At 37.5% G+C, this 15833-nt stretch overlaps 2 protein-coding genes across 5 annotated transcripts in view; one reads left to right on the forward strand and one right to left on the reverse strand.

The window, feature by feature from the left end:
- The window catches only part of CMSS1 (cms1 ribosomal small subunit homolog), a 250502-nt gene that overhangs the window by 221833 nt on the left and 12836 nt on the right, over positions 1–15833 (reverse strand). The gene's annotated exons all lie outside the window — the stretch shown is intronic.
- The window catches only part of FILIP1L (filamin A interacting protein 1 like), a 207602-nt gene that overhangs the window by 181452 nt on the left and 10317 nt on the right, over positions 1–15833 (forward strand). For all 4 annotated transcript variants that reach the window (XM_061453884.1, XM_061453886.1, XM_061453885.1 and 1 more), the window contains one exon: positions 9140–11891. In XM_061453884.1, coding sequence (XP_061309868.1) covers positions 9140–11891 — 2752 coding nt within the window. The remainder of the gene's footprint in view (positions 1–9139; positions 11892–15833) is intronic.

A 15833-nucleotide genomic window follows, 5' to 3' on the forward strand; every position in this document is an offset into this window, starting at 1 on the left:
CAGAAGCAATTTGTAATCTATCGGAAATAGGTTTTATACAGTTTCTGAAGGTTATATACTGCAAAACAGGAAGCTAGCAGCATTCTGCATCACTTGTAGCTTCAAAGCCATCTTTACCTAGTTAACCATGCTGCAATGCATTACTACAACCTTTTTCACCTGTGTCCTCCAAGAATAAGTGCAGGACAACTCCACCTTAGAGAAAATGGACACCCTCACATTATCAGGTCTCCAGGAAAAAGATGCATATTTAGCTTCAAAGTGAAATCTCTGTTTGACATATGTGTTATTACTGCTCTTACGCTCCTAGTCTTGGCTACTAGAAAAGGTTGCAACTGTAAAGGCAAACCTTATTGAAGTCTCTTGCCTATTTGGAAATCCTCAACTACATTACTTCAAGAAACCCTGCATCAAGGAAAAATTAAGTATTTTAAGCTAAATTTGCAGTAACAATTAAGGTTCACGTTTTCTGCCTCAAAAAGGAATGGGGTGCCACCTAGGCCCAGTCTTCAGACACTCAGAGTTTATTATTCACAAAGCTACTTGAGGAAGTAAGAACACCAGAAAAGGAGCTCACTTTTGTCTTAAGATCTATGTATATAGTTAAGATTTTATGGGTATGAACAGGACTCTCAAGAAGTCATGGAATTTATCCTCTTGCACAGGAGTGACACCACCTACATCAATCCTGAGGAATGTTTGTCTAATTGTTTTTAACTAGCCCCATTCCTCCAAATGATGGCAAACTCACGGCCTTCCCAGACAGCCCTATTCAGTACTAAAATACTTTTATTCAACTTTCAGTGTTTAATCTATGTGGCTCTAATCACAATTTCCACACATAGATTCTTGTCACATGCATTGAGCATATTAAGAACATACTAAGTCTGCAGCCAACCTCCACCTGTCTAAGAAACAAGTGGCCACTGTATAAGTGAGCAGCTTATATCCAGGAGTGGCAGCAATGAGGATGCCTTCAGTTCAACAGAGGAAGTATGTATGGCAGTATGGAAAGTTCTAAATTCTACCACTGCAGATGACTAATAATATACAAATAAGGCCATGGTTAGTGTAAGAGATAGGCGCAGTGCCTATTCTGCCCATAGATAAAAATGTGGCTGCAGAGATTTATTTGTATATAAAATGTGTGTTAAGATCGTTTTAGAGAACATCCAGTTCCTGCAAATGTTATGGGAAAATGACATTTACGACTAACCAGTCCCCTCTGGGTAACATGAGGTGTTATTGTTGGCTTAGTGCATTTTCTGTCATACCAAAAATATTAACTAATTGAAGTTTAAAAAAGGTTGTATGAATTGGATCCTTGCACAATTATGCCAGCTCTGGTCAAGATAGCAGCACAAGCACTGCCCCAGGTGAAACAGACGCCAGAAAAGCACCTATTTTCCCAAATGACCTCCAAAATAAGTATCCATAAAAGAGGTCCACCTTGAACCTACACACTATGATGTTATATACAGAAAAAAAAAAAAACAAACCCACAGTCAAAATATAGACAGTATTTACCTATTTATTGAAATTGCTCACAGAAAACTTAAGATTGTTTTCTTAATCTGAAGCATCTTTAAACTGAAAAGTGTAAAAAATGACTTGTGGGTTACAAACAGACATGGAGTTGAAGCAACTAACTCATTCAGGGAATCAGAACTTCTGCAAACTCCTCACTTACTTGAAGGATGCAGATTAAATAGCTAAGACAAAAACTCAGCTCTCCAAGTATTACGCTTCCACCAACAGTAAACAGCATGGCAGTAATAACTAAGTAATATTTGCCTCGCACAAACTACACACACGTGACTGGGATATTCACTGCTACTGGCAGCCTGACCAGAACTTTCCAGAACTTGGACAAGCTGCACTCCCTTGTTTGTGCCTAATCTTCCCATGGGGAATGGAGGGGAAACCATCTAAAAGATAGTTTTCAAGAGCTCAATTAAATCCTACTACAATTTTTCAGTTGCTACAAGCTAGCAACAGACTACAATGGTAGCAATTACTGACACTGACACTCCAAACAGACAATACAAACACATCACCTGCCCACTGTGTGAGGGGATTAGTGGAAAATCACCGTCCTGTTTATCTCCATAGTACTGAGTGTTTTATAACACTGGTGATTTTTAAAACATCTCAGTAACTGATCAAGCAATAATGTTCTAACACAAATGCTGGAAATATACATTTAAAACAAAACTCAGGTTCATAAAGACACAGGATCTCTCCCATCAATTTCATATGTTACCATGCAGTATCAAGTATCAACCTATCAAATGCAATCACTTCATTGACACTTAATTCCCAAGAACATCTAGATATGGAAAGAATAGAGAATCATAGAAAGATTGGGGTTGGAAAGGACCTCAAAATCATCTAGTTCCAAGCCTCTCCCATGGGCAGGGCCTCACACATGTCAGCCCAGGCCTTGTCCAACCTGACCTATATAATACAAGTCTGAATTTTATACTCTTAAACTGAGGTTTCATGGTAAAATAATACTGAATTCTAGTACTGAACTAAAATTAGGGCAACTCTAGGTGAATGTTAATCCAGCCTTAGATATTATACCAACCAACATAAATTTGTTAAAAATTTCTCATGCCATTTACTGTCACCAAATCTACACAGGATTTTGAAACATTTATGACTGCCAATATCCATCCCTATATTGCCAGGAAGAATTTTCAGCAGTTTAGTAGTTGTGAAATCATGATCACAAACAACATTACTGCTCCAGATTAATTAATTTTTAAAAGACTGTTATTATCTGCATATGTTTACTCAGCATCACAGCTAAATACATCTGGTTATCCATTTGAAATTTTGCCTGTAAACCCAGAACTGGCAACACCATTCATCATCTATGACTTCTATTAAGACTTGTAAAGCAAGTCAGCATTTTAAGCACCAGATAAAACAATTATTCTTTGGCAGCCTGTAGAGTAATAAGCAGAACTCGCATCCTCCTCCATGTAAGTTCTCATTTTATAAAATGAATTTCCTTATCAGGAAATTGCCTTACGCACAGTCTCTTGCAGTTGAGACACCCTTTGTGGAGGTGCACATCCTAGTATAAAGTAATGAATTAAAATATACATATGCAAAAACACACCGGAAAATGCATTTTAAAGTAAGTGTTCGCATTCTGTTGGGAAGTGCTGACTGATTCAGATAAAGGCAACAGATTACACAATACCTATGGTATGCTGTTGCTGCTGTAATTTCAAAGGCTTTTGATTTTCTTTGTGACAAGGAGAAAAAAGAAGCATTAATAAAGATAAGAGACCCATAAAAGTAGCTATAACATATGTCTTCATAAAAACTACACATCTATAAGCAGAATTGTAGGCAAAGGAAAAATGAAAAAGAATAAAATGCACAGCCACCCCAAGAAACCCATTTTAACAAACCCAAATTTTGTTGCAATAAACTGTGGAAGGCACAGACAGACTGGCTGTCTTACAAAACCAAATATTTAACTGCATTGCTGTCAAAAATTACAACTGTTTGCAAGACTCACCAGAAATGATGAAGCAAGTTTCTTCTCTTATTAAAGGCCAGGCCATGGCTTATTGCTAACTGAGAAAAACGCCTAGGAGTAAGAGGCATGACTTCATCTACATTTAAAAGCTTTCAGGTTAAGTGCTTTTATTTGCATTGTACAGGGGGAAATTCAAGTACGTGTTCAAAACTTTTAGAAGAAAATCTCCCCCATGTTACAACCTGTAGAACCTCTAGTAAGCTACATCTTTTACCTGGAAAAGGGTGAAGAGCACAAGCTAGATAAAAATATGATTAAAAAAAAAAAAACCCAAAACAACAAACAAACCAACAACACATTCACAGTCTCCATCATTTCTGCAGAATAATCTGATAAAAATAAAGATCTGATAAAAATAAAGATAAGGTACATATTAAAATCTCCCCAATACTTCAGTGACAGGAATGTTTAAAGTACAGCTTTATAAACCAACACCTATTTCACTTGCATCAACAGGCTTTTCTAAAGCCATCATTACAAGATTGCTTAAAGAAAAAAATAAAGTATTGGCTTTATCCTCTAAGAGTAATGATTCATTCTAGAACAAACTCAAAGCATTATAAAATAAGGGTCTCGTGCTTTCTTAGGTTTCCCTGATACTCAGGAAGGAAAAGCCATCCCCTTAGATTGCTCTAAAAACATAAACAGCATTGATGTAATACAGGTCCCCCCCATAACAGCAAAAAACTACAGTTAAAGACAAAATGATATCACATGACATCAAGACAATGAACCGTTTTAGGAGTCCCCATATCTTGTAGAGAACACACTGTCATTATGTTGCTAAACATAATGTAGTGTAGCCAAAGCTATACACACATGCGGGGGGGGGGGCAAAACCAAACCAAACCAAACCAAAAAACCCACCACAAGACAAAACAAACAAACAAAAAAAACAACCCAAAAACAACAAAAGCAAAAACCCAAAACTACTGTAAAGCAATAAAGTACAGTTGAATGCATGGGATTAACACCAAGAAGCTATCGTACCCATGCTAAGGAAAGTGATTAAGATGAACAGAGGAGAGCCAACCAATACAGTGCCGTTAAAGACATAAAAAGGTAAAAAGGCAGGCAACTGGTATTGCAAACCATCATGGCAGTAAGCCACTAAAAAAGCAGTAATTTATAAAAGAAGTTCTGAAGAAAAAGTAGTAAGACACTACCCTGACTCTGCATAACTACCTAACAGTCATATTCATAAAAACATGAATGTTAGGTTTGAGGCCTCACTTGGAGTATTGTGTACAGTTCTTATGTCCTCAACATAAAAAGGACATGGAACTGTTGGAACAAGTCTAGAGGAGGGCCACAAGGATGATCAGGGGACTGGAGCACCTCCCGTATGAAGACGGGCTGAGAAAGTTGGGGCTGTTCAGGCTGGAGAAGAGAAAACTCATAGCAGCCTTCCAAGTATCTGAAGGAGGCCTATAAGAATGCTGGGGAGGGACTCTTCATTAGGGACTGTAGTGATAGGACAAGGGGTAATGGGTTAAAACTTAAACAGGTAAGTTTAGATTGGTTATAAGGAGGAAGTTCTTTACTGTGAGGGTGGTGAGGCACTGGAATAGGTTGCCCAGGGAAGCCGTGAATGCTCCATCCTTGGTGGTGTTCAAGTCCAGGTTGGACAGAGCCTTGGGTGACATGGTTTAGTGTGAGTGTCCCTGCTCAGGGCAGGGGGGTCGGAACTAGATGATCTTGAGGTCCTTTCCAACCCTAACTATTCTATGATTCTATGTAAACAATTCCCAATGCCTGGTTTTGCTGGCCTGGATTCAAAAGAGTTCTTGTAGTCCTATGAAGTCAACTGCTTGGAATTACCTGTGAAAGCTTTGACTAAATGATATACCTATCTTTGCCTAATATGAAATTACATGATCATGAAATTCAACTGAAAACAAAAACAATAAAAATATTTTATTGGATATGGGAGTGCCTGTTCCTTTTTTTTTTTTTGACAACTTTTTTTTACCTTTACATATATTTGGCAAAATTGGTCTCTCAAATACTCTGGATATTCTTCTTCAGAAAGAGAGCTTTTTGGGTGAAGTTAACAAAAAGTATTTTTATCTGTCACAGAAGTATGTAAAATGTCACAAAATGCCACAGTTACAGCACTTTTTCAATTAAAGATGTGATTTGCCTTATTTCAAATGATATACGTAATCAAGCCCCGACCTGCACAACTCAGGTTCCCCTAAAATAGCTGACCAAAACCAGGCGATGAATTAAAAAAGAACAGAGACCCACACCACCAAAACTCCCAAACATTTTAGGGTCCTTTCCCATTCCTAAGCACATGTGTACAGATGCACTTGCATGGCCTACTGAACCATGAAACAGAAATTCAACAGCCAAAGAAAAATTCTTCTGCAAATATTAGTGGACTCCAGTTGACTTCTTACAATACCAATCTCAACTCTGTCCAATAAATCATTATCTATTCAGCACTCTTGAGGGCATTTTCTGTATAGGAATACATGAATAAGCATACAGTTATCAAAGTAAGTGCAAAAATTTCACTACACAATATACTAAAAAAAAAAACTAAAAAAATGCTTAATACATTACTTTTTTCATTTTAGAAGCACATTAAAATCCTTTAACTCACAGCTTCGGCACTATGCTCCATAACTTGACTTCAGTGGAGTGATATTATATATAAGTTTTTTGGGTTTAAAGAAACATCTCTAGAAGTATGTGCTGGCACTTCTGTTTTAATCATAAAACTGTATTTTTTCTTTTGATTGAAGGAAACATTTTCAAACACCCTAAAGTCTTCTCGCATGACCAAACAAACAGAATCTCTTGAAAATCCTTCTCAGTTTATACAATGAAACAGGTCAGATACCAATAGTTTAGGCACTTGAATTTAAATAACCCTTGCAACACAGACTTGATCAGAAATTGGGTTAAACTACCTCAATCAAGCACACAGGTTGGGCTGGAACCTCAAGTGCTTTGCTGAAGCAAGCCTTAAGCATTAGGGATAGCCTCAGAAATGAAATTATAGAAGAGAAGACAGAAAAAAATATTGTACATACACTGATGCTCACTGGAAGGGCTGTTGGGATTATTCACTCAAAACATTTGTCAACTTTATGCACAATTATCTTATTTGCATCATAAAAAAAGTATACAGCAACCCGATGATGAAGTTTACTATTTAGTCTAAAAGTTTTCTTTCTAAAGCAATTTAAGGGACACCAGTCACTGGAGCATTACAGTTTCATTTGGCCAGAGAGACATAATCTAATTAACACGGAAGTATTAGGTAAAATACTGATTAATTTAGGTATTAAAATACTCAGTTAAGTTTGTGTTACAAAATTAAATGACAGTGAAGTAAGCTAAAACAAATAAATGCTAATAAGCCCAAGTCTATTTTAACAGTATTAATATGTCTTAGCTTCATGCACACAAAAAAAACCGAGTTCATTCCAAATGAAATTGTTAGTTATGTTTCTGTTATGGTTTTATATCTATGGCAACAGTAAATCATCAACTGAACTTCACTACTCAAGCATTTAGAGACAAGGGTGGGGAGGGAAGAGAGATTTTTACACTAAAGAGAACTCAAACTGAAAGTAGCCCTGAAAAGCAGATAAAAGTTCATGTGCCAAAAACACAGTAAAAAGCAGCCTTTGAAGACAGTGCAGTCTTCTCCCCAATTATTGTTCTGTCAACCAGCAGCATTCCTTCAAGCTCATTTCGCAAACTTCTCCTTCTCCACTTCTATTATTTCACATCTGTTTTCCCCATTATGTTAACTGACTGTTGTAAAGAATGTGGGGCTGCTTTAAGTCTTTGATATCAACTCTGTTTACTGCTACTTTCCATTCTGTCAATTTTTCATATAAAGCATTTTATTACATTCAATATAGTGCAACTTAAGCACTAAAATAAAAACAGTGGGAAAGGTAAAAGATGATGTAAGAAATTTTGTAGTCGCAGACTTCTATACAACACCATCGTTAAATCAGACAAGTCTGATGGGCTGTTGTATAATGTATAATGGCAGGGACTTCCTCTCTCCTTGCAGGAAAAGTACAATGCTGCCAACGGGTATGCTGCTGAGGCAGCCTCTTAAATGCCCAGAAACACACGCCTTCGGTCAGTCAACAGCTAATGAAGAGCTGTGCAAAGGAGGCCACTATCTAAGCACTTCCTGATCTAAAAGGATGGCTGTAATAGGAACTTGTAAGTGGGAAGCTGCAAAGACGCACCACTTGGACAAGGGCATCACAACAGTGACCAGAGACAAATACGGAACAGGAATCGTATGTTCAAGCAGCAACTTCTAGAGAGTCATTGTATTTCAGGAGGAAAAAAAACCTCTAAAAAAGAAAAAAAAAAGGCAAGGGGTCCTCAGCTAATGAGCACTGAACCAGTAATTTTGTGCAAGTACAGTCTGAGATGCAAGAGTTCCCTCATGCAATCCACATACAACTGGATATATATGTACAACAGTGAAACATAAAAATTCTAATACTTCATTACTTCAACCTAGGCTTTTCAGATGTGTCTTTAATATCAGAATATACATTTAGGTGGGCATAATCTAATTGAAAGGAGGCAAACATACTTGCCAAACCTAATCATACCTCAGACCAACTCCACAAGCATCTCCCCGAGAAAGAAAAGGCTGTAAAAGAACCTTTGAGGTTCTTTAATTTGAGGTACTAACAAATTAAGTATGTTGCATCTTGGGTAAGACTGAGTACTAATATAAACTTGTATAACTAATTTTGGAAAACCATTACAAAAACCTTCAAGCATCATGTACAAGCAGGGCTGCACCCAGGTGCATCTGCAAGTTTTGGATATAGGACTGAATCCAAGCCTAACAGACAGCAAGACATTTGGGCTTTCTCAAGTTCAAAAGGCATAACCTGAATACCTGTTTATCTGCTGAGTGCATCTGTGTGTGTGATACAAGGCCACAAGGCCTGCATTTCTACTGAGAACTGACTTATCTGCAGTTTTGCTCTGATGTACTGCTTAGAAATTGATACCAGGCAGCCTGACTAACTGCCTGGTGTGGCTACATTTCCTTCACATACTTTAACATCCATAAGGTTTAATCATAAAACATCAGGATGGTTTATAAGCAACTTGAAGTTATTAGGAGGTTTATGATGCTGTAAATTACACCTGCCCTTAAGGGCTGTACTGATTTAATTTCTTACCCACTATGATAATCACATTTCCTAAATAAAACACCTGCATGCACATACCTAGCCTCAGCCAACAGCCAAGATCCATATTGTTCCAGAGCAGAATACCAATAAATTTTGTTCCATTGATACCTGTCAAAAACTTAAACATAAACAAAGATGCATAATTATTGAAGTTGTTAAGTCTAATTGATCATACTGAAGTGTCCATTACAACAGAACTTCTGAATAGAAAGTCAGGCCTGCGAACACTTTCCCATGATCCTACAATGAGAGGTCTGCTTGTAGTTACAAGTTCAAGTGGATGTTCATGCACATCTGGAAGAGATGTCATAATATTTCAAGTGTGTTTTTAAATGCCCATTAAAATGGCTACAAAATACAATATTATTTCCTCCCACAGATTGAAAAAGCTTCTTGAACAAGAAGCAGCATATCAGGCAAAAAGAGAGAAGGAAGACAAGAAGAAAATAGCTAAACTGAAAGAAGAACTGACTAAACTGAAATCCTTTACTTTAATGGTGGTGGATGAACAGCAAAGACTCACTGAGCAGTTGAATCAACAAAGTCAAAAAATTCAAGAATTAACCACTTCTGCAGAAGAAGCACATGAGAAGCTGTCATTTGCTGAAGCCAAAGTTCAAGAAGAAGAACAAAGAGCCAGTAGGCTGAAGGCTGAACTTCAAGCCCAAAGCAGTAAGATTTCCCAAGACCAAGAAGCAATGATGGCCAAACTAACCAATGAAGACAGTCAGAATCGTCAGCTGCAGTTAAAACTAACTGCTCTCAGCCGACAAATTGATGACCTGGAAGAGACCAATAAATCTTTACGAAAAGCAGAAAAAGAACTGCAAGACCTAAGGGATAAGATAAATAAGGGGGAGTATGGGAACTCCATGCTTATGACTGAAGTAGAAGAACTACGGAAACAACTGCTGGAGATGGAAGGAAAAGATGAAGAGCTCATAAAAATGGAAGATCAGTGCAGAGAACTTAATAGAAAGTTAGAAAAAGAAGCATCACAGAGCAAGAACCTTAAAGGGGAAGTTGGCAAACTTAACAAAAGAATTATGGAGCTGGAGAAATTAGAAGATGCTTTCAACAAGAATAAACAGGAATGTTACTCCCTGAAATGCAACCTAGAGAGAGAAAAGATGTTAACGAAGCAGCTGTCCCATGAGCTGGATGGCTTAAAAGCTAGAGTTGGTGAGCTTGAAGCAACTGAAAGTAAGTTAGAAAAAACTGAGTTCACACTTAAAGAAGATTTAACAAAGCTGAAGAGTCTAACAGTGATGCTTGTGGATGAAAGAAAAACTATGGGTGAAAAAATAAAGCAAACAGAAGAAAAGCTGCAAGCCACAACTTCTCAGCTTCAGGTGGAACAAAATAAAGTGATGTCAGTTACAGAAAAACTAATCGAGGAAAGTAAAAAAGCACTGAAATCAAAATCTGATGCAGAGGAAAAAGTGTCCAGTGTTATTAAAGAAAGAGATGAACTGAAAAACAAATTGAAAGCTGAAGAGGAGAAAGGAAGTGATCTTGTTTCTAAAGTGAATATTCTAAGAAAAAGACTTCAGTCATTGGAAGGTGTTGAAAAAGAACTTAAAAATAAACATAAGGAGAGTACCAAATCCAGCACCTCCTTGCAGCAGGAAAACAACAAAATCAAAGATCTTTCTCAAGAAGTTGAGAGGCTTAAGCAGAAGCTGCAAGAAATGAAGGCCATAGAAGATGATCTTATGAAAACTGAAGATGAGTTTGAATCTCTTGAACGAAGATACGTCAATGAACGAGACAGAGCCAAGCTCCTATCAGGAGAGCTGGAGGCTGTGAAAATGGAAATGGCTAGATATAAATTAACAGAAAAGGCAGAGTCCAATCAAGAGCAGCGCCTTTTTAAGAAGCTCAAAGAGGAGGAAGCTAAATCAAGTCATCTTTCCAGAGAAGTAGATGCACTGAAAGAAAAAATTCATGAATACATGGCAACAGAAGACCTAATCTGTCACCTCCGAGGTGATCATACAGTCTTACAGAAGAAACTCCTCCAGCAAGAACACAAGAACAGGGAGTTAGCAAAAGAAATTGAAAGCCTCACAAAAGAATTGGAGAGGTACAGATGCTTCAGCAACAACTTCAAGACCAGTCTCAATGGAAGGAGAACATCAGACTTGCAACTTTTTTCTAAAGAAGTCCAGACTGATCCAGCACACAATGAACCGCCTGATTACAAAACCCTCATGCCTTTAGAGAGAACAGTCATAAATGAGCAGCTGCAAGAAGACAACGATAATGAAGATAAAGACAACAATGAGGAAGAACAAACAGTGTCTTTCAAAAGCAACTCATCCATTGCAAATGCCATGAACAAAAAATTATGGATACCTTGGATGAAGCCCAAAGAGAGTCATCCTCAAAATGGAAAGATTTATACCAAACAAAATGGAAACTGTGCACAGTCTGGAGACCTAGTGCTAAGCCATACACCAGGCCAACCTCTTCATATAAAGGTAACTCCAGATCATGGACAGAACACAGCAACACTTGAAATAACTAGTCCTACTTCTGAAAGTCCTCACTCCTACACAAGCACAGCAGTTATACCCAACTGTGGCACTCCAAAGCAAAGAATAACCATTATTCAAAACACCTCCTTAACACCTGTAAAATCAAAAGCAGCAGAAGATTACATGTGCCCAGAGCAAGTAATTTCTCCTATTACTATGGCTACTTTTGCAAGATCTCAAACTCCTGAATCATGTGGTTCTTTAACTCCTGAGAGAACAATGTCTCCTTTGGCTTTACCAAGTTCAAGTTCTCAGGAACAAATACTCTCCTTGGAGCCTTTCGAAATGGGAGCCAAGCACACCATTTTTAGAGTATCCCCAGACAGGCAGTCGTCATGGCAGTTTCAGAGATCTAACAGTACAGGATCAAGTGTAATAACTACTGAGGATAACAAAATCCACATCCATTTAGGAAGTCCTTATGTCCAAGCTCTCAACAATTCCAAGCCTATCAGCCCTTGTAATCCAGTGCAAGACAACAGAACACCAGCACTAGCTAATGGCCTACCCAGTAAGTCCACCAACAAAATCACCAGCAGTATTACTATCACGCCAACAGCCACCCCTCTCCCACGGCAATCACAAATTACAGTAAGTAATGTCTATAACTGACCCCCATCCACGCTGACACCCTTACCAGCAACCCATCTTGTTTTTCATCCCAGCAAGAATTATTTGGAACAGCCTCTTTACTTTGGGAGAGATCTGTGCATGAACTATACAACAGCATATGGAACTAACTTTAAGTTTTGCCTGCTTAGTGTGCACTTACTGTGTATCTTCTCATTGAAATACAGCTATGTAAAATATTTAGTCTTGCACTTGTATAAATGCATCTTCATGTATTTCCATTTTCAAAATTACTCACATTACTTTTAACTGCAACTTACCTTGGTGAAGTATTTTAACATTACAAAAACAGTAAATAATTGGTTTCTTTTATCATTGTTTGCAGAATATTTTTGTTTGTTATGTATGGTGTTGTGGGGTTTTTTTTTGCATGTATGGTAGAATTTTAATTAAGCCATAATTTTGCCTGCTAACTTCAGCTAAGACTTGATTCATTATCTTCCCTGTTATTTCCTAACTCCTTATAGCCTTCTCATTTCAGATGATCATCAGTACATCACACACTCAAAATATTAAGTATTGTATCTTATTATTACGAATTTATGATGCATATACAGTATGTTCCAGAGCACAACCATCACTTCTTCTCCCCATCTTTTTTTACACTGTTCAGTTAAAACTCTTTCTTAACTTTCTTGCAAAACTTTCTTGTAAGTGAACCAAGTTCAGAAGCTTATATCACTAAATTATTCTTCCCAAACAAGGCAGAGTTTTTTCCAATACAACAGAAAAACTGCTATCACCTACGTACGCTGTAAAACAATCAACGGCAACACTTACATTGCTAAATGATAACTCAGAAGAATGTATTCACACATAATACTCAAATTTTATCCAAGCTCCCAGCCACCAGTTTAACATACAATACAATCACACAGGTACCCTGAAGAAAAAACAAGATTAGCAAACTATGGCATATCTTCATGTTTTTCAAATAACAGGCAGAGAAAGTTTGACAGGAGTGCTAAGAAGCAGTACTAAACCAACTCTCCAAACATAGGCTTCTAGGACTAGGGTGAATAGGAGCACCATTCAGAATGGACAAAACAGGTTAAGGTATTTTAATGATGGAGTATTAGTGCCTTAAGGAAAGGACAGAAATGTAAGCAATTCCACCCTTTACACACATGCCAAGCAGTCAATTCCGGCCTCACTGAAAATACTGCTAATAGTGGAACAACTTCACACTGAATGCGAATCAGCCCACAAGACCCGGAATGCACTTTAAATGTCTTTCTCAAAAGCTGTAAACTGCAAATGTAAATTGGAAAGGTTGCTCCTTATTCTAAAAAGTGAAATGCCTATGGAACTTATGCTGGGAGGAAGGGACAGGAGATACCTTTTATAACAGATGCTGGGAGGAGGGGACAAGAGATACCTTTTGTAACAGATCAATCTCCTTACCAACAAGGAAGTCTGCAAGTAAGCAGAGAGTCCCTACTCACTAAACCTTTATCATTCTGCTGCTTACATTATCTAGAGAAAAAAAAATAATTCTGCAGTATAACATAGCAACTGATTCAGCAAAGGCCTTTGGCACACGCATTCACATAACAAGGGGACTTTACAAGTCCTTTTGATGGACAGGAATCTAAATTATTACAACTATATGTAATAACTTGTTTTAGAAGGAATGGTTTCTATTGAAAAGCAAAGATCAATACCCATACACACTTCAGTCAAATTAACAATGGGGGGCAGAAATTTGTGGCAGAAATGGACATAACAAATGTATTACAGTTAAGCAGTAGCAATTTTAAAAAACACAAAATGCTTAACGTCATGCATAGGATCATAGAATCATTAGGGTTGGAAAGGACCTTAAGATCATCAAGTTCCAACCCCCCTGCCATGGGCAGGGACACCTCACAGTAAACCATATCACCCAAGGTCTCGTCCAACCTGGTCTTGAACACCACCAGGGATGGAGCATTCACAACCTCCCTGGACAACTCGTTCCAGTGCCTCACCACCCTTACAGGAAAGAATTTCCTCCTTATATCCAATCTAAACTTCCCCTGTTTAAGTTTTAACCCGTTACCCCTTGTCCTATCACTACAGTCCCTAATGAAGAGTCCCTCCCCAGCATCCCTACAGGTCCCCTTCAGATACGGGAAGGCTGCTATGAGGTCTCCACGCAGCCTTCTCTTCTCCAGGCTGAACAGCCCTGCATAACCTGATGCATAACCTGAGACAGTATCTCCTGAAGCTACCGGGCTTCATATGAGGTCTTTCCTATCTGTTTTGGCCTGCTTTATCTCCAATGAAATGACTGCAAAAGTGAGATCTGACTAAGGTCTGGGTGAGAAGTACCTACTGCTACCCTGCAATCCAAAGTTTGGCTCCCACCAACTTCAGCAAAAGTCATTGATCAAGACAGCTGCCAGCACTCAAGCAAGTCAAGATTATAACCATTTTTAAAGTGTGTTAATTATACAAACAAAATATTTAACTACATTTAAGTTACACATTCTTAACAGCAGAACTCATTCAAAATAAAAAAGCAGTCCATTCAAAACATGTTCTCTGCACTCCTAGAATGTGGTATACTGCATATCCTGTTGATCCAAGGTCTCTGCAGGGACACATTACAAGCATGGTACTGAATAACTGTGTCTGAAATACGCAATTGTCAGTGTACTAACAGACACCAGATCCTCCAAAAATTAAGGGATTAAGACTTGTCCTCCAGAAGCACTAATACTTTCTTCAGTTGGACTTAAAAATCCTGTAGAAAAAGAAAAAAAAAAGGAAACAAAACAAAAAAAACCCCACACTTCATTTCATACCTGTGGTCCAAAATACACAGAAATGTGTTGATCATTAACCACTTGGCCATCTATTACAACATCTTATAAAAGAAAAGCACAAATGAGGACACTTAGTCCTTTGGACAACTACCAAGCTATCTGAATAAGAACATTCAGAGTTTAAAGCTAAGTTTTGAATACAAAACCTAGGTGAGAGTTCACACCACTAAGAAGTTTAATTATTAAACAGGACAGTACTTCTGTTGCTGTCCTAATTCTTACACTCATGATGGTTTACCAGTAACAGTTCAATTAACAAAAGACAAAGGAAGCAGCAACTCATTACCATTAACTCCTCAGTAAGAAGCATCAATGCTGCTTGTAAATGAACTTGCTATTTCGTAAAAAAACTTAAGGGATGGTTACATTGCCCTGCTGACGAAACAATTTTTGTGTAGATCTTAACTGACTTCACAGTGTAGTTTTTGTCATTCATTTCAACAGATTAAAAATCAAATAGTTACTTTGCCTGAAAATGAGGTTTGCAGAATAAAACAGGTTCACCCTATTCCAATTCCAAGATTTATTTCAAAGCACAAAGCAGAGAGAAACACCTGGATATATTAGTTGAGAGCATAAACTTAACTACTAGAACAGAAAAGGTAGCTGTAATCTTATAATAAAATAACAAATAGGAAGTGTATTTTAAGGACTCAAATTACCAATTTACAAATTAATCTCAAGTGTTCATGCCATTGCTCCATATTTCAGATTATTTCCATTTTGCTGACTGGAAATATTCACCTACTTCCTTGGCAGACAAAAAGCAAAGAGCAGAGCAAGAGAAAATTAAATTAGTTTTCTGCAAATTGATTTAAATACTCTGGGAAAAAAAAAACAACAAAAAAAAAAAAAACAAAAAAACAAACACCCACACACAAAAAAAAAAACAAAATCAACAAAAAAAAACATTAAGTATAATCACGTAAGAATTCAACCAAATAAGGCAGGGTTTTTAGGAATTTCAAGCATTCCATAAATGGTAAGTATTGCTGCTAATTTGAAGGCTGAGATACTTGTTTTCAGCATTTGCCCAAAAGCCAAAAATTTGACAATATGTAATGAACCACTTAAATGTTAAAGGGAAATATGG

Source organism: Pezoporus flaviventris, unplaced genomic scaffold (genome assembly GCF_033815535.1).
Source record: "Pezoporus flaviventris isolate CSIRO_AGI_PZ_B2104156 unplaced genomic scaffold, CSIRO_AGI_Pfla_v1 ptg000015l, whole genome shotgun sequence".
NCBI classification, from domain to species: Eukaryota; Metazoa; Chordata; class Aves; order Psittaciformes; family Psittacidae; genus Pezoporus; species Pezoporus flaviventris.